Source organism: Balaenoptera borealis, assembly GCF_965194805.1.
Source record: "Balaenoptera borealis genome assembly, chromosome: 8".
In the NCBI taxonomy this organism is placed as follows: domain Eukaryota; kingdom Metazoa; phylum Chordata; class Mammalia; order Artiodactyla; family Balaenopteridae; genus Balaenoptera; species Balaenoptera borealis.
This window is the reverse complement of record NC_138865.1, coordinates 98,960,854-98,979,223: the sequence shown is the minus strand read 5'-3', so window position 1 is coordinate 98,979,223 and position 18,370 is coordinate 98,960,854. Positions and strand designations below refer to the sequence as shown.

The 18,370-nt window shown below is 44.5% G+C and overlaps 1 protein-coding gene across 8 annotated transcripts in view; it reads left to right on the top strand.

The window, feature by feature from the left end:
• Positions 1–18,370, top strand: part of PTPN3 (protein tyrosine phosphatase non-receptor type 3) — a 149,121-nt gene that overhangs the window by 57,875 nt on the left and 72,876 nt on the right. For all 8 annotated transcript variants that reach the window (XM_082403831.1, XM_082403836.1, XM_082403830.1 and 5 more), the window contains one exon: positions 15,864–16,018. In XM_082403831.1, coding sequence (XP_082259957.1) covers positions 15,864–16,018 — 155 coding nt within the window. The remainder of the gene's footprint in view (positions 1–15,863; positions 16,019–18,370) is intronic.

Here is an 18,370-nt window from a genome sequence, read left to right as displayed (position 1 = left end):
GAGTAGGGAATTATTGCTTCATGGGTGCAGAGTTTCTGTTTGGAGTAATGGAAGAATTCGGGGAATAGATCGTGGTGTTGGTTGCACAACATCGTGAATGTAATTAATGCCACTGAATTGTACACTTAAAAATGGTTGAAGTGGCAAATTTTATGTTCTGTTTAACCACAGTTTAAGAAAAAGAGCAGAGCAGGTAGTGCTGTGTCTGGGAGGAGTACGACTTTGTCAGGAGCCACTGGGTCTGGGTTCCACTCTGTGCCGGGTCACCTCGGGCATGGTCCTTGCTGTCTTTAGCCTGAATCCCTCTTCTGATGTGGGAGCCGGATGAGATGACACGTGTAGTCTCTGGTGGGTCATGGGTGGTCAGGAGATGCCTTCCCATCCCCTTTAATTCCATCCTTCCCAGTGTAAAAGGATTGTTCTACCTGGTAGAAAAGACAACAGTACATCTGATGGTTTTGCCCAAACTATCATTAATTATCTGCTCATCTGTTCTGCCTTTTTTTGTCAGATGGTGGTCTAGCCCCTTCCTGTCACCGTGCGGCCATGCATCTTTGGTGGTTGGGTTTTTTTTTTCCTCCCTAAAGCAGGGCTCATCCCGGCCCAACTTCCTGACATTTGTGCCTACTCTTGATCACTTGCTCCTTCTTCCCTCCTCTCGTTTACTGTGGGTCCTTTTGGAAGTCTGAGCCCTCCTAATTAGAAGTCATCTGAGCACCTAGCCACGGTTATGGTTCCACTTGGTGGAATACTATAAAACTGTAACAAAAAATGCCAGTGAAGTGTTTGAAATACCTGGACAAATGTTTCATTGCGCAACGATGGGAAAGAGTAGGCTGTATGATTATGTAGACATGACGAGTACAGCGTAAAAAACAAACAAACAAACAAAAACCCTCCCAAAACAAGACAGCGCTGTTGGTGTCATGTGACATGAGCATGTCGTAGCAGCTGGTCTGCTGAGCTGCCCGCTCCTCCTTCCCTCCAGGGTTAGCTGCCTTCTGGTGGGCAGAGCCAACTTGTTTTTTTCACAGCCGTGGAGGTAGGTAGGTTCTGCGCTGCCCAAGCACCTCCCTTAGCCGTGTGAAAGAACTTCAAGGTTTGGATGTTGTGAGGTTGTCCTGGATCCCCCTGGAGACCCAGTCTCCTGCCACACTCAGGATCTAGCTGCTCCCCCCCCCGCCCCTGTTTATCACTTCCCCCCACCTCGTGGCTGTCCTCATGAGATCTGTTGCTTGGAGCCAGCATGTGTGCCCCAAAAGTGAGCGGGCAAGGATCTGGTTGAGCTCAAGTTCACTGAGAAACCCAGTCTCCTGGGGGCTGCAGTGCACCTGGGCCTCCATCAGGAGTCCTCCAAGTTCTGAGATCCTTGGAGGCAGGTGCCTGGAAGGGGGCCGGCCGGCCACTCTCAGGATCTCCCTGGAAGGAGAGCTGTTAGTCACGGGGTAGGAGAGGCCCAGGCCAAACCCAGGGCCTGGCCGCAGGAAATGAGGTGGCCCACCCTGCTCCCCCGCAGTTAATAATTAACTCAGGGTGGCTGCCTGTCGAGCTGGAAGGGCCTTGAGACATTCTGTGCACGCACTCCAGCCTACGCCTTTTGTAAAAGTGAGAGGAAGTCACTTACTGTGTTTCCACAGTTCTGAAAGATTCATGTTCCATGTTTTAACTTCTCTGAAATCACCATCTTCACAATCAAAGGGTACTTTGGATGTACTGTTCCTTTAAAAATAACTCTTCTGAAACACCTGTTGCCATTTTAGAACAGAGGGAAGATGGTAATAAATACCGGGTCATTACTCAGGTTTCTGATGTTGCAGAGTTAGAGGGGAAAAGGGTTTTTCTGGACCATTTCCTCCCTGAGAGGAAATTTACCAAAATGCGAGCTGTGGGGAGTGTCGATGAAGATTATCTCAAAGGGTAAGAACATACCTGTAGTCAGTAAATTGCAGAAACAATAGTGATTAAGTGGAGCCCTTTCCCTCCAGTGAATCACCTGTAATTCGCCTTCCTCTGGTCATGCAGGACAGGGAACTCAGTGGGGAGGTGTGTGATGCCCTGAACTGAGCTTGGGACCCTCACCCCGTTTGGCGGCTGACTGTGTGACTTGGGCAGGGTTCTCTGAGTCTAACCTACCAATCTGTGAAATGCGGACAGCTGTAGGAACCTTGGTTGCTCCTCAGGATAGGAAGCCTGGGAATGGGAACGGCCCAGGGACTAAGACGGAGGGGGGTGGAAGGGGCCGTCATACAGAGGCAGTCCTCAGAGTCACTGGCATTAAGTGTCTGCCGTGGGCCAGGGCCTCCACGGGGTTAGATACGAGATTGCTGCTCCTCAGAATTACTTACAGATGATGAAACAGACTTTGAAGGTTAATTTGTCCAAGGTCCTATCAGCTTGGGAGTGGCAGAGCAGAGACTGGAACCCAAGTCTGGTTTATTCCTTCAGACCTCCAGTCGGCCCTGGCCTGCTGAGACCCCTGGCCACCCAGGGCCCCCTGGCAGTGGTGTCCCTGGTCAAGTGGCTTGAGGACTCCTTGAGATCAAAGAATGGATTGTATGTCTGTATTCCCAGCTCCCAGCATGTTGAAGGTCTCAGTACAAATAAATAAAGGCAGCAATAAGATATATTATTTTCATTTCATTATTCCTAAATACTATTCTGATTAGCATTTTGGCACGCCTTTGTAAGTCTTTTTTTTTTTTTTTTTAGAGTTAATGTGGTTTCTTTTAATTAATTTTCAGACCCCATTCCCACCCCCACCCATCTCCAAGTCAAAGCCCTGGAAATCAGACTAGGCTACGTAAAAATACGTTTTTATCTCGGTCTCTAGACCTGCCAGCAACCAGTAGGGTCACTGTACCTAATATAACCTGAGATGGCCCCTCGGATTAAAACTTTACAGGCAGAGGATTTTAAAGCTGGAAGGGGATTTAGAGGGCTCTAAGCTGGGAAACCGAGTTTAGAAATGGAGAAAAGCTTAGAAATTTTCTTAGAAAAGAAATGGAGTAGTAACTTCCTAGGTCACTTCGCTGATTACAGACAAATAGGGCGGTGCTGGCGTGGGGGGAGTATTTTTCTGTGCTTCCTTGAAATAAAATTATGGTGAGGGCTGCTGTTGTTGAGGATTGGGTTTCTCTGGCCAGGCTGCTGCTGGCTTCAGACTCCTTGGCAAGAGCAGAGCTGGCGGGAAGGTCCAGTTGTGAGATTCCAGCTTCTTGGCTGGGATGTGCTGCGATTAGCACATCTCAAACCTTTCAAAGTGACTTCGGCTGTTTTCTTTTCTGAAGGCTTCTGCTGCTTTTGGCTGTAAAGGGGTGGGGGCTGGAGCCTAAGATAGAAATATTATGGACTGACACCCAAATGGGCGTGTCTGTGCCCCAAGGGCAAATATTAGCACAGTATTTTTGTAAAGTTGATGCAACTTGATTCATGTCCCTGTAGAGTAAATTTATTCTATCCTGTTTTCCAGTCTGTTTGGGGCCCAGTGGAACTATTCAAAGGGAGAATGAGAAGAGACGGGTTGCTTAATTTTAGGTAGAAACTGCTCAATATAAGACAGATTCCATTGTCTATATTTTTAGCTTTACATACTGCTTTTTGTCTTCATATTGTTTTACCCTCTATTTCATAGTTTGATGGGCCATTTGAGTTTTTTTCCCAAGATGGAGGTATCCATTTAGAATTATTTCCCATGAGAAATCCATTTAAGAAATCCAGTTTTGGACAGTGCCACTTTGAGTGGGTTTTGACACTGTCGAAACAGAAGTCATAATAGAATCTTGGTCCTGGAAGCTGGAAGTTCATCTCTCCTACCCCTTCCAGTGGCAGCCTGCCCTCTGCAACTTACTCACCAAGGGCCATATCCACCTTCTCTGCTTGATCACCTCTAGTGACGGGGAGCTCCCTCTCTCCCAAGGCAGTCCCTTCAGTATTTGTGCAGCCCTGAGTGTTCAAAAGCTCTTCCTTCTGGTTTTTTTGTTTTGTTTTGTTTTTTCCTTCCATCTTCCACCTGTTGAACCCTTGGGGTCTGAAACAGTCAGTCTAATCATGGTAGTAGTAATAAGTACCACTGATCGGGCCCTGCTAGTGCCGGTTAGTATGCATACATGTTACCTTCAGTGCTTAAAACAACCTTGGAAAACAGAATTTCCGCCTTTCTATAGATAAGGAAACTGAGTCTCGGGGAGGGTGAGTGATCTCTTTTAAATTCACACAGCTGGTAATTGTAAGCTGGGGTTCCAGTCCACAGCTCTGCTTGATTCCACCGAGGCTGACCTTCCCACAGCCTCACACCATATCCTAATTCCCCTTCTGTGTGACATCCTGGATTTTTGAAGAACCTAGTCTCCTCCCTCAGATTTCTCTAGGATTTCAGTTATTCCTCAGACACTCCGACTAATAAATCTGTTTCTGTGGGGTTCCTAAAACGTGCATGTATTTCCCCTCCTGGCCTTTTCACATGTAGTGTGCAGTTTCTGGACTGCCACTGCTTCTCCCCGGCTAGTTTCCCTTTATCGTGCAAGCTTCCCCATGGAGCCTTTGTGTGCTGGTCCCGCCACCCACCCCAGCCTACCTGGCTCGGGTCGGGAGCCTTCCTGCTGTTCCCCTGGTACCCTGGCTTTCATCCCCCTTAGAACTCGAAACTCCAGGCATCTGTGCCTTCCCCCACCCTACTCCCTCGGCCTGTCACAGAGCAGGTGCCCAGTAAGTAAATACTGAGTGAGTAAAAGGTACGGAACTCCTGCCAAAGTAATAACAAAAGCTGGAAGTAATCATAAACAAGATGGATGGGTCTGTGAAACTGTGGTCCTAGTCGCATGCAGGGATTTGGCTTGGAGGCTGTTGACAGCTTGTCTGGTGGTAGGTCCCACAAGTCATCTCCCCCAGCGTGGTTTGGTTCAGTCCCTCCACAGCTGGCAGATGTCCCCTTTCCTCTTCCAGCAAGAGGCGGGCTTGCTGGCCTCTGAAGTTTCTGGGTTCACTGATGTGGCACGTAATGGGGGAGTTGACCAGTCACTGTTCAGACATGCTCGGGGTGGGGAGACTGGGACACAGCCCTTCTCATTTCTCCCCAGTGAAGCATCCACGTGCGTGGAGAAGTGGCTCCAGAAGGCTTGGGTCCTGTGAAATACGTGGTTTAACACTACACCATGATAACCTTTCCCTAAACATTTTTTTTAAACTTCTAAAAATCTCATTTTAAAAAATCTCATGAAAATGGTGTTAAAATTTGGGAGACTGGTCCCCAGGAGGGGGCATCATGTTTGGAAGGGGTGTGAGGCGGCTCCTCCAGCCTTCTTGAGAGCAGCACTCTTACACTTGGGGTTTGTGCTTTCTTCCTCGGTGGTACTTCAAGAAGGAGGAAAAAAAGGAAGGTGATGACGTCATTCAGCGTCCTCACAGGTCGAACGTGTTTTCTGGTCACCTAGGAGCAAGCTCTGTGTCTCAGGTGCTAGGCGGCTTCTCATCACAGCCCTGGACACTCAGCTCTGGGGACGTCAGAGGTTGGTTTCTCTTTATAGCAACATCACCTCTGTCCCGAAATGCCTGCAGCTCCCACAGCATTCTTGGTCTTGCCCTTCAGGGAGCTTAAAACTACTTCTTGTTATCCTCTCGGTATCAAGTATAACTTTTCTTTGGTTAGTTTTGCAAGTGTCATGGTGTCGAGCCTATAAATAAACCCAACTCCATAATAAGAAAACTATTTGACATTTTGAAATTGTACGAAGAACAAGGGCACTAATTACAGGTCTCGGATGGAACACAACTGATTCTACAGATTACCCCACCCTGCTTCTCAGGGGCTACCGGTTGGAGGTCCACTCCCTGGGCAAGTTACCGGTTCTATGGAGTAAAGGATTTGATCCCAAGATGGTACTTCTGGAGTATTAGGATTAATAATTGCAGGGGTGGGGGAGGGATAAATTAGGAGGTTGGGATTAACATATATACACTGCTATATATAAAATAGACAACAAGGACCTACTGTATATATAGCACAGGGAACTCTACTCAATTTTTGTAATAACCTATATGAGAAAAGAACCTGAAAAAGAATCTGTGTGTGTGTGTGTGTGTGTGTGTGTGTGTGTGTGTGTGTGTGTGTGTATATATGTATGTATTACTGAATCACTGTGCTGTACACCTGAAACTAGCACAACATTGTAAATCAACTATACTTCAATTAAAAAATAAAACTAAACTAGAAAAAGAAGGATTAATAATTGCAGGATAATTTGGGTATTAAGCTGTGGTGTTAAGGAGACTTGTGTGAGCATTTTCTCCCATGCGGTGAATAATGTGAAGTCAGAGTTAAGAACTCATAAATGCATTCACGGAAGCATTTTTTCTAAATAAAAGGCATTAAATACTTTTATATATGCATACCCAAATTAAAAATAAGTCTTGTGCACCAATACTTCCATTGTCAGCTGTGATTGTTGTATTAATTAGCAGGCTTAAAGCTTTAAAGATGTTATTTAAAATTTTTTCGGTGTATAGGCCCAGGACAAATTAGTTTATTGGCTTTACCATTGAATTAGCAACATGAAAATGCCTCCCTTAATGAATAGATTTTTCTAATTTAGTAAGTATTCAGTAGTGATTATGTTTACATTCTAAACTAGTTTTTAAAATAAGTTAGTATATTTATCTTTGTATTATTATGCAGTGTTGTACTTTGGAAATTAAAGCCAAGTAAGCGGGAAAAAAAATGGCAGAAGGTAGTGTTGATAAATTTACAAAAATTATAGTCATGATGAATATTAAATTCCATGTACCAGTTGTATGGTAATATGGTTATCAGCTGCACATAATGTAAAATTAATAAAGTGAAATCGTTTTTTTAAGATATGGGCATGTCACAGATGAACTGAAATCACCGGTTTTTAATTAGTTGGAGTGAGTTTTATTAACATTTGCAAAGCTAATAAATCATACAAAATGCATGTATATCTTTTTCTCTTCTTCCTTAAGACAGTGGTAGTTGACTGCCACCCACTTATGAGAGTGTGCATAACAGAAGGCACTATGGTCTTTTTTTATAACTTGGATATTATGAATCGTTAAGAATTGCTGTCTGTGAGAGACGTAAACTAATTTGAACAAATGGAGACGTCTGGTTACAAAATATCACATGATAGAATCCTTTCTGAACCGAATTTATTTTCATGTTGCTTTCTTCCCCTGTTATGACCACAGCGCTAATTCCAGCACCAGCATATAGACTGGAGTCTGTTATTTCAACATTGCCTTAAGGAAGTGCTTCCCCAGACTGAGTGATGGGGCAGCTAAGCTGTAGACAACCCTCTTTGGCTCTGGGAAGCGACTTGTAATATAGACGGGAAAACTGACGTAGGGTGCTGACCTAACCAAGCCCCTGACTGTAGGCACAGACGGTCAAAACTGAAAGGAAGTATCTGATTAAGAGTTTTCCACTGCCTTGGTGCTCAGACACCCTGCATCAGTGTCCCCTTGGGATGCTTATTACAGATGCAGTTTCTACCTGACAACTAAAGCAAGGCAAGGTCCTGGTTGGGATCCTGGATCAGGAGGAAAGAAATAAAGGGACACCATCAGAACAATTTTCAGAATTTTAGCATGGACTATAAGTGCTTTATTGATGTTAAATTTCCTCAATTTGATAATTGTACTGTGGTTATGAAATGTCCTTGTTCCTGGGAGATACCTGCTAAAATATTTAGAGGTAAAGGGGCATGATATCTACAACTTTCAAGTGTTCATTAGAAAGCTTTGGGGGTGTGGTATGTGTATGTGCAGGGGAGAGAGAGAAAGCATATGTGACAAAATGTTAAGTTGAATCCAGGCCAATGGGGATGTACAGGAGTTTCATTTTTCTTGCAGCTTTTCTCTAAGCTCAAAAAAATTTGCAAGTTTTTATTTTATTTTTTTATTTTTTTATTTTTTTTGGTTGTGTTGGGTCTTCGTTTCTGTGCGAGGGCTTTCTCCAGTTGCGGCGAGCGGGGGCCACTCTTCATCGCGGTGCGCGGGCCTCTCACTATTGCGGCCTCTCTTGTTGCAGAGCACAGGCTCCAGACGCGCAGGCTCAGTAGTTGTGGCTCACGGGCCCAGTTGCTCCGCCGCATGTGAGATCGTCCCAGATCAGGGCTCGAACCCGTGTCCCCTGCATTAGCAGGCAGATTCTCAACCACTGTGCCACCAGGGAAGCCAAAAAAATTGCAAGTTTTAAAATGCAGTCTCCTGGGTTCTTACTAAATCAGAATCTCTGTGGGTGGTACCCAAGAATCTGTATTTTAACAAGCTCCCCAGACTCTTAAGTACACTAAAGTTTTATTTAAGTCTCTGGTTAAAAAAGAGTCTCCTTTTAATCACTGTTTCTTTTTTAGCAACTTAAATATTAAGTATACATTCTTGCAGTTTGATCTAATCTTGATCTAGTGCTTGATAAATGATAAATCCCCATCCAGATGTTTGTAAGTTTTATCGTTAGGAGGGAATACCCCCTAATTACTTACTTCAGCAGGGTGTAAGGAACGCTTAGGCCCAGGCTAAGAACAGATTGGAACTAGAAGCTGGCCTTGTGGGAGGTGCAGCCAAGAACCGGAAAGTGGTGGTTTTCCTGTCAGTATGGGGCGTGGTCGGGAGTGATACGAGTGGTTATTAAGGCCCCTGCTGGCCCCACCCCAGCCCAGACTCAGCCCATGATGCAGCCCAGCTGCTGTGTTTACAGCGAAAAGGAGGAGGAAGCAATATTGGTATTAGCAGCTAAACAAATAAAACATTTATCTTAAATACATTACATACTGGTATTTGAGAAGCTCATAATCTGAGTCAGCCGCCTAGCATGGCTAATTGTATATGAATGTTTATTACTTTTCCATCTAGAGATCGTCTTCTGCTGATCAGACATCTGTTGGGGCTCATAAATAGCCAAAAAAAGAAAGAAAAAAAAAGGAAGAATGCTCTCCTGAGTTCACGAGGGAAAGGGAGGGAATTGGGTGACAGAGAAGGCCTTATATATTCTGGGAGACTTTTAAAATGAGCTGAAACGTGGATGATAAATGAGAAAGCATAACTATCCATGTTTCTCTGGAGGAAGAGGGAGGAAAGCAGAAAGTCATGCTAGGAGGTGAAGTGTGTTCCTCTGGTGGCCACTAGGTGGTGGCATTGGCCTAGGTCAGCTTGAGGATGATTCAGGTTGATTCCTGTAGGGAGCCAGCTGTGGTTCATTTGTGTGGTCTACTCACAAATTAGGTGTTTTAAAATCAGGACTGCTTTGTTCTTTTTTTCTAACTGAAACTTTTGCACTCTTGAGTTAGAGATCTAGCTCTTATTCTTAAGAACAAGGGTATGAAATAACTTTAACACTTCTTTTTGAAATGATCAAATTGGAGTTGGGTTGCTTTCTGACTTTCTCTAGTGGAGAAGACTACTCCTCTCCCTTCTTCCTGCCTGTGGTTCATTGGCTTGTGAAAAAACAAAGGTCCCCAGGTCAGCGTGTAGACCCTCAGGAAACAAAGCATCACTTCTTCCCTGTCTCGGGCTCCAGGGCAAGTGATAGAAGCCTTGTGAGCCAACCCTGACCACGAGGGCACCCACGCCCCGGGCAATGGGCTCCTGCTTCAGGGTCCGTTGAGTTGGTAAAGTAGCTGACAGGTATATCACATCTACAACAACTGCAGGAAACACTAGTACAGTATATCTGTAAGTATTTGAAATCAGGATTGCGCTACAAAATCCAGAATCTACAGTCAGCACCTGACGGCACTGGAAGCTTAGCATTGTTTTTGTTTGTTTGTTAGTTTGGGCAAATTATGCTCAGAGACTGAGGCTGTCTTTACAGATAATTTATTTATCATGTGTTCACTGTGGGAATTATAATTTTTAATATGTCACAAGCCAGTAGCACACAGGATGTTGACTGAAAAAAAAATGCACAACCTAAAAGTTGAGCATTATGTTTTATTTGGCAGACTATCTGAGGACTTCGAGCCCAGCAGGCAGCCTCTCAGATAGCCCTGAGGGACTGTTCTGAAGAGGTAAGGGAGGAGCAGGATATATAGGGAGTTTTTTCAGCAGTGACCAAGTATTCGGAACTTCAAACTGTTCATTAAAGAAAACCAGATATCTCAAATTAAGGAATTTAGCGCTTTTCTATGTATGGGAAGATGCAAGAGTCTGGGCTCATTGAAATCATTCCTTTGATATGCACCTTAGCTCTTTAGGGCCAGTATCCAGTTCTTTCCCATCCAGAGTTCCCTAACCGTTGGGTGCACTGTTGAGGGTGGCTGCAGAGGCTGAGGGCCTGGCAGTGGGCAGCCCAGTTTGTCTCCATCCTGAGTTCCCTCAGGGCTCACCTTCAGGAGCAGCTGTAGTGGCTTGATGGCTGCAACATCCTTTGTTCACTGATAGGGCAAGCAACGTTTTTCATTCATACGGATTATGTCTCTTAATAAGTCAAGAAAGAGAGAACATACTGCAAACCAACAACACAGTGATTACACTGTTGTTCCAGGCAATGGGGAGATGAAAGAAAAATTCCAAGTTTAGTTGAGATGTACCTTTCTAGGAGGTGGTTCTCTTAGACTTCATCCTTCCAACCAAAAGCTGCTGGTTTAGGTCCCTCACTTCTGGGGCATGTAGCTTATGGGCGATTGCACCAGTGTTGCCAGGCAGGGTGGACTGCTCCGAAGGTTATTATTCCAGGAACCGTTACCTGGCTGGCACCACTGCCTATGAGGAGTAGCCTCGCCAAGGCAGGAACAGATGTCCCTTTTCTTCCTGAGACTGCTGCACGGTTTAACATCGCTGTTGACCAAAAGTAGCCTGGGCCTGGCAGGAGCAGGTGTCTCAAGACCTTTGGAGAGCTATTTAGATCAGCGAAGAGTAGCTTTGCCCAGGCTCTCAAGTTGCTGGTCAACCTCTTCGTGTTTAGTCCATCATGTGATGGCCACCAAGCTGTTACTGTAGTGTCAGTGACATGATGGGTCCTCTCCACTACAGGTTCGAGAGTTGGATAAGAAAGTCCTAATAGCCAACTTCAAAGCCATTTCATCAAAACGGGCTATTCAAAACAAGTTCAAACCACATTTTGTCTGAAACAAGCTTTCACAGCATGGATTTGAAATCATAAGTCAGTACACAACAGATTGTTTAAAAATGCCTTCTATTGAGTGGTATGTGTCACATTGTGTAGGCATTTACACATGGTGATCCTATGGCTCATGGCATGTAGTGGGCTCCCACCATCTCATTGCACTGAGATGTTGCCTAGGTCTATAATGTTTTGCAAGTATAATCTTTGTTAAAAACTACAGTCACAGTAGAACTTCTATTGTTATTGTGCAAAACAGATTCTAAAGCTGTAGCTGTTGTGTTTGTTTGTTTGTTTCTTAACGCAAAGAACCAGCTGGGCTTCCATGTTGTAAAGTGCATCAGCTGCAGATGAAATCATCTGTGGTTGGAGAGGCCAGTGTGTTCCTGGTTGGGTTGTAGCTTTGTTTAGAATTAAGAGGCTTATAAAGGAAGCCATAGAAACCTCAAGTTCCCTTATTGCCGCGGTACAGGAAACAGGGCTTGTTAGTCATCATCCATTGTCCTGACCGGATTGTTTAAGATAAAATTTCAAGACAGTCGGAAAACACCACATGACTCAATTATGTGGTTATTCAGCATCAGGCTTGCCCTTATTAAGGTTTGCTTTGGGAGTAATTGTGGGGAGAACGTTTCTGCAAGTTTCATGAAATACCAGATTATGATGTTGTTGGGTCCCAAGCCCTTTATTTAACAATCAGAGATCATGTGAGGAGGAAAAAGTAGGTCTCTTCTGGGTTGCTGGTCTACTTGAGTTTGTCAGCAGATGGCTACAGGATCACTCTGGGAACACCATTAACCCTGGTTAAGTTAGTAAGTTCCCATGGGTACACATGCTAGCACTGGACACGGAGATGCTCAGGTGAGAGCGGTGTGAAAATCAGCCCTACCTTTGCCGTGTCAGCCCATGTGACTTTCATTTGGAGGCTCCTGTTTGAAATCACCCTTGGTTTTTTTCTGTCCAGGGTTGTGATGTGATTTGCTCTCGGTTTTAGCTGCTCTGAGCAACTGCCCAAGTCTTGCATGTATACCCTCTGAATGGCTCAGATTTTGCTGAACCTATACAGTTGTCCCTCAGTTATCTGAAGGGGATTGGTTCCAGGACCTGCCCCCCCCCTCCACCAACCTTGGACACCAAAATCTAAGGATGCTTAAGTCCCTTATATATAGTGGCATAGTATTTGCATATAACCTATGCACATACTTTAATATACTTTAAATCATTTCTAGATTAATTATAATGCCTAATGCAGTGTAAATGCTAAGTAAATAGTTGTAAGTATGACATAAATGCTATGTAACTAGTTGTAGGCTCATGGCGAATTCAAGTTTTGCTTTTTCCAACTTTCTGGAATTTTTTTTTTTTTCTGAATATTTTTGATCCGTGGTTGGTTGAATCCAAGGACATGGAACGCTTGGATACGGAGGGTTGACTGTGTTCTAAGTCCGACCATCTGAAACACACCCTGAGGTTCCCTGAAAACCCGCTCCGCTCCTCTAGCCGATGCAGGCCTGGCTCTTCCTTTGAGGGCTTCCCAAAAAGAATGTCATTCTACACCACACCCCAGAATGCTGAATCACCATCTGTGGGTGGGGCAGGGACAGGCATATTTTCTGAAAGCTCTCCAGGTAATTCTGATGTGTACCTCCCACGAAGAGCCACACTTGAAATTGTTCTATTATATCTTTTAAAAAAATTTTATAACCCACCCGAAATTCTTTAGACAAGGACTAAACAATAAATTTGACATTTCAAATTCAGTGTAGTTAAAGCATTATGGAACACATTTGTTGTCTTTTGGTAACTTTTGGTCTTACTCAGAAAACGCATCCCCGCTTCTGATGACATTTTCCTTGGAAAGGGCAAGGTGGAGGTGGCGGCGTGGGTGGAATTTTGTAAGTGACAACAAGTTCCCTTCCAGTGCCATTCCCAGGAATCTTTTTTATTAATATTTGAGGTTTCCTATCCCCATCTGTAGAAGCAGGGAGGTTTTCTTGGAGCTTCTGAAATAGGATTAGGGGCCAAGGGCGCCCTTCTGTCCTGGGTGTATCTTCTACATAGCTTTCATCCCCTCTGTGTTTTCACTGCCTGCAGCTAAGCTGTGCTTCTGTGGTTCCCGGAGGCTTGACTCTCCTCAGGCCTCTAGTCAGCTTTGTCCTCACACCTTCCTTGCTGCTGATTTCCGAATCTTGATCTTTGGCCCTGCCCGGACATATTGGTGCTGCTTTTCTGGCTGTGTGTGACTGCCCTTCACAGTGTGGACCCTGGACCAGCAACTTCGGCATCACCCGGGGGTCCGAGAAATGCAGGTTCTCAGACCCCACCCAGACCTGCTCGCGTTCAAGTTTGCATCTTAACAAGAACCCCGAGTGATCTGTGTGCACGTTACAGTGTGAGGGGCATTGGTCAATGGGACACCACCGCTCTGTGTTCTAATTGAAGCCTCCACTCTCATCCCATCCTTTTGTCCTGCCTGTTCCCACCAACCCAAGTTTGTCTATCAGATTGTACTATTTTTTTTCCAGACTATCAGTCTTGGCTTCATATTTCATTTTATTCATTGATTCATTCAGATATTTATTGACTGCCTACCAGAGCTAGGTATTGGAGATGCAGTGAGCAAAACCAGACCCAGTTCCTGCCCTCGTGAAGCTCAGCTTCTAGCGGCAGAAGCAGATATTAAATACATCATCAGTCATAAATGTGAAATTATGATGAGCACTGTAGAGAGCCTATAACAAATATATGAGTCATTAGGGACGCCAGGGAAGGCTTCCCTGAGGAGGTGATCCTTGTGCCAGGCACTGAGGCCTGAGTAGGAGTTCCTCAGGTGAAGAAAAGCAGAAAGAGCTTCCCAGGCAGAAGGAACAGCATGTGCAAAGGCCCGGCTCATCATAGAAAGTTTACAGAGAATTAATTTTTAAAAGAACATTAAATAGCTCCTAAGTCCTTCATCTTTATCTGGTCTTCCACCCAATCTTGTCAGATTTACACCTCCGTTCCTAAGCTGAGGAGCTGGCCTGGACCCTTGTCCCTCCCACCGGCACAAAGTGACCACGTGCTCGGTTGCATACCGCTTTAGTCTGTTAGTGTAACACTTTACAATTGCATTCACTGATAAAACCGCTTTCATTACTGTTCCCTAATATACCATGCTCAGATTTTTAAACTGCTCTCTAATTCCCTCTTCGTTCATGTATTTTTTTTTTTTAATTACAGTATACTAGGTGTGCTTTATTTATTTATTTATGGCTGTGTTGGATCTTCGTTTCTGTGCGAGGGCTTTCTCTAGTTGTGGCAAGCGGGGGCCACTCTTCATCGCAGTGCACGGGCCTCTCACTATCGCGGCCTCTCTTGTTGCGGAGCACAGGCTCCAGACGCGCAGGCTCAGTAATTGTGGATCACGGGCCTAGTTGCTCCGCGGCACGTGGGATCTTCCCAGACCAGGGCTCGAACCCATGTCTCCTGCATTGTCAGGCAGATTCTCAACCACTGCGCCACCAGGGAAGCCCCGTTCATGTATTTTTAAAGTAAACTTTGTTGAAATATACATACAAAAAAAGAGCACAAATCATAAGGGTAGAGCTTGGTGGATTTTCACAAAGTGAGTATACCAGTGTTATTAGCACCCCAATTAAGAGATGGAATATAAGCATCCCAGAAGACCCCTGGACACCCCCCAGTCACTACATGCAGAGGTAACTGCTATCCTGTCTTCTGTTGATTCGTTTTGCCTATTCTGAACTTTATGTAAATGGAATCACGCTCTACAGGTCATCTATTGCGTCTGGATGCTTTTGCTCAACACAACACTAGAGGAATTCGTGTCGTGTGTCACAGTAGTTCATTTATTTCCTTTGCTGTGTAGTCATGCATGGTGGGACTCCACCACAGTTTATCCGTTCTGTTGGGTCTTTTACAATTTGGAGCTATTATGAAAATTCTTATGCATGTCTTTTAATGGATAAATGTATACCTTTCTGTTGGGAATATGCCTAAGAGTGGAATTATTTCACAGAATGTGCATATGTTCAACTCTCGTAGATACTGCCAAACGGTTTTCCAAAGTAGCTGCACTAATTTACATCCTCACTAGCAGTGCCTGAGAGTTCCAGCTACTCCACACTGTGGCCAACCCTTGGTTTTGTTGGATTTCATCATAGCTGTTCTGGTAGGGGTGTGGTTCTGTTGCTTTGAGGTTTTAGTTTGCATTTCTTTGACAACTAATGTTCCCATTTTCTACCTAGTTGTTTGTTTTTTCTCTTTTTGATTTGTGGGAGCTCTTTATATATTCTTTGTAGTTATATATTGCAAATATCTCTGTGGGTCTTTTTTTTTTTTAAATAGTCTTTTAATGAATAGATGTTCTTAATGTAGTCTAATTGATCAATAAATATCTTCATATTTTAAATCATTTTTACATCACATTTAGTTCTGTAAAAACTTAGAGGTGTAATACACAAATATATAAAGTTGTAAAACATTAACAAATTTAAAACCTGGGAAATATAAATTAGAAGATTTAGACCAGGGAGATAATAAGACACAAATAAGCCATATAATTCTCTGAATGTGTTATAATTGAGCAATAAATATTGTTTAAAGCTGCTTAGAAGTCGGAACTCAGATGGAAACATGGTCTGTTATCTGGCTCTCATTTATCTGAGCTCTTCAGACAGTTTTGTGAGGGTCAAGGCAGACAGGTGAGGGATGGATGGAATGGGAGGTATGTTCACATGGAACTGGTAATTTGCACCTCAGAGCTAACCAGGTGTGTCTTCTGTTACAGGTTATTCAACGATAGTTATGACCTCCCGGTTACGTGCGTTCGGTGGAAGAATTAATAACATACGCACCTCAGAATTACCCAAAGAGAAAACTCGATCCGAAGTCATCTGCAGCGTCTGCTTTCTAGATGGCTTGGTACAGACCTTTAAAGTTAATGTGAGTTCTCCAAATTTAATTTTTTCTGAATTAATGCCCCTAAGAAATACTTTTCATCTCTTGGTTTATAAAATGAAGAGAAATTATTTTAAATTAAAAGCTTGAGGTCTCAGATCTTGTATGTTGAGATTGAACTAGAAATAACCTTAAAAACTTTGCCCATATTCTTGCCTCTACCTGGCGTGTCTTTCCCCCTCTTCTTTGTGAACTGTGTGAGTCTTAGATGTTACTGCTTCTGTGACATCTTTGACTTCCTGAGCTGATTCTCCAATAATGGTGCCCTGTGTATGCTTTATTAGGGCCCCTGTCACATTGCATGAATAGTAGTTGTCATTATCAGGTTATATGTCACTCTTTAAACTGTGAGCTCCTGGAGAAGGGCGATAGTGTCGTTTCCCCTGTGCCTGCCTCACAGCAGGTACTCATTAAATGTGCAAATGGTAAATGGCGGGTCCTTTCTGGAGGGTAGTGAGATGGTTAGCCTTCCAGATGGCAGGGCTCAGGGAGGGCCTGGCTTGTCCCACCTCAGGCAGAGGCAGGGCTAGAAACGGGGTCTCCAGTCCTACGTCAGCAGTAAGATACCTGACCAGTAGCCGTCCCTGCTGCCTCTCCCCTCCCCAGTCACCACTGGGTGTTCGTGACCTTTGTCTGTCTCTCCTATCCTCTGGCCAGTTCTAAGGGGGTCGCCTCCAACCCCAGATTGGCTGCCAGCATCTGCCCCAGCCTGGGAAATTCAGTGTGCAATGGAAGGCATCAGAAAGAGAAGAGAGGGTACCGGAGAACAACTGGGGGATGTTAGAAGGCCACAAGAATTTGAAGGGTGACAAAAAGTGGTCCCTGCTGGGGTCTTCCCCCACCCATGAGTTTGCCTCCTGCTGACCCCAGGTCACTGTGGACGTTGGTGGCTGAGCAGGCAAGAGAAGAGGGCAGTGTGCATGAAGTCGCTGCACAGTGGCTGCTCTGTAGAGGCCCCGAAGGTCTCTTCCAGTTGCTGTAAACTGACAGCTTAGTTCAGACATGGCTCCTTTGTTAAAATTTATATTGTCTGTCTTAGAGCTATTCCTCAGCCATGTATCTTCTTCCCGACAAGAACATGAATGTTTATTCAACACATGTTTACTGAGCACCTACTACATGCCAGGCTTTGTTCTGGGTACAAAGAATACAGCAGTGAACAAAACAGAGCAAAATCCCTGCCCTTTTAAAGCTTACATCCTAGAGGGAGGAAACAGACCATAAACAAATGTGTACTATGTCAGGCGGTATCATGTACTTAGAAGAAAAATCGGGATAAGGAAGGTGGAGCGTTAAGGACAGGGCAAGGAGTGGGGTTGTCAGTTGTCATTTTATAGAAGCGATTTGGGAAGACCTCACTCATACGATGACATTTCAGAGGTGACCTAAAGGAAGTAAGGGGAGGAACTGTGTGGTTCTCAGGAGGAAGCGCATTCCAGGTAGAAGAAACAGCAGAGCAAAGGCCCTGGGGCGGGGTCCCCTTCCCTTAGTGTGGTTGCAGAACAGGCTAGAAGCCAGTGCGTCTGGAGTGTAATGAGGAAGGAGGAGGGGAGGAGGCGAAGAGGTCAGAGAGATAACAGGTGATGGGTTGTTTTGTTTTGTTTTGTTTTTCCTAACAGCCGTTTCAAAAGATTTTCTTTAATATCGTAAAATATCGTCAAGGACAAGTGAGCTAGCAGACACACATGCACCAATGTGCCTTTCGACAAGATTATCCCCTACTCCCACATCAAGGTGGACGTGAGTTTGGAGAAATGAACACAGCAGATGGTACAGACAGAAAAAACACCGATAAAAAGGATGGAATATAACGCTGTACTTGGTTATTTTCCTATGTCACAACAGAACATTTTGGTGCAAATAGTTAATTTTTTCCTCTTTTCCACTTAAGTCTGGAGAAAAAAACCCAACTTTTTCTGTAATAAAATAGATGGGGGTTTTTTTGTTTTGTTACTTTTTTAACGTAACTTTTTTCCTCTTGAGGGGATAGGGAGATTGTGTAGAGCCTCGTAGGTCATTCTGAGCACTGGCTCTGTTCTGCATTGGTGAGTTTGGTCAGAGACCTGACATGATCTGACTCAAGTATCACTTTGGATGCTCGGTCGACATTAAACTGGGAGAGGGGGTGGGGCAAGGGCTGAGACTTTTAGTCTGTGGGAGAGACCATGATGATTGGACAGGGTGGTAATGGGGCTAAGAGTAAACCAAGTCTGGAAATACTTTAAAGGTGGAACCAGTGGGATTTGGGATGTGAAAGAGGCCTCGAGGTGACTCCCAAGGTTTTTGTCCTGAGCAGTGGGCAAGATGGAGCTGCAATTTATAGAAATGGGAAAGCCC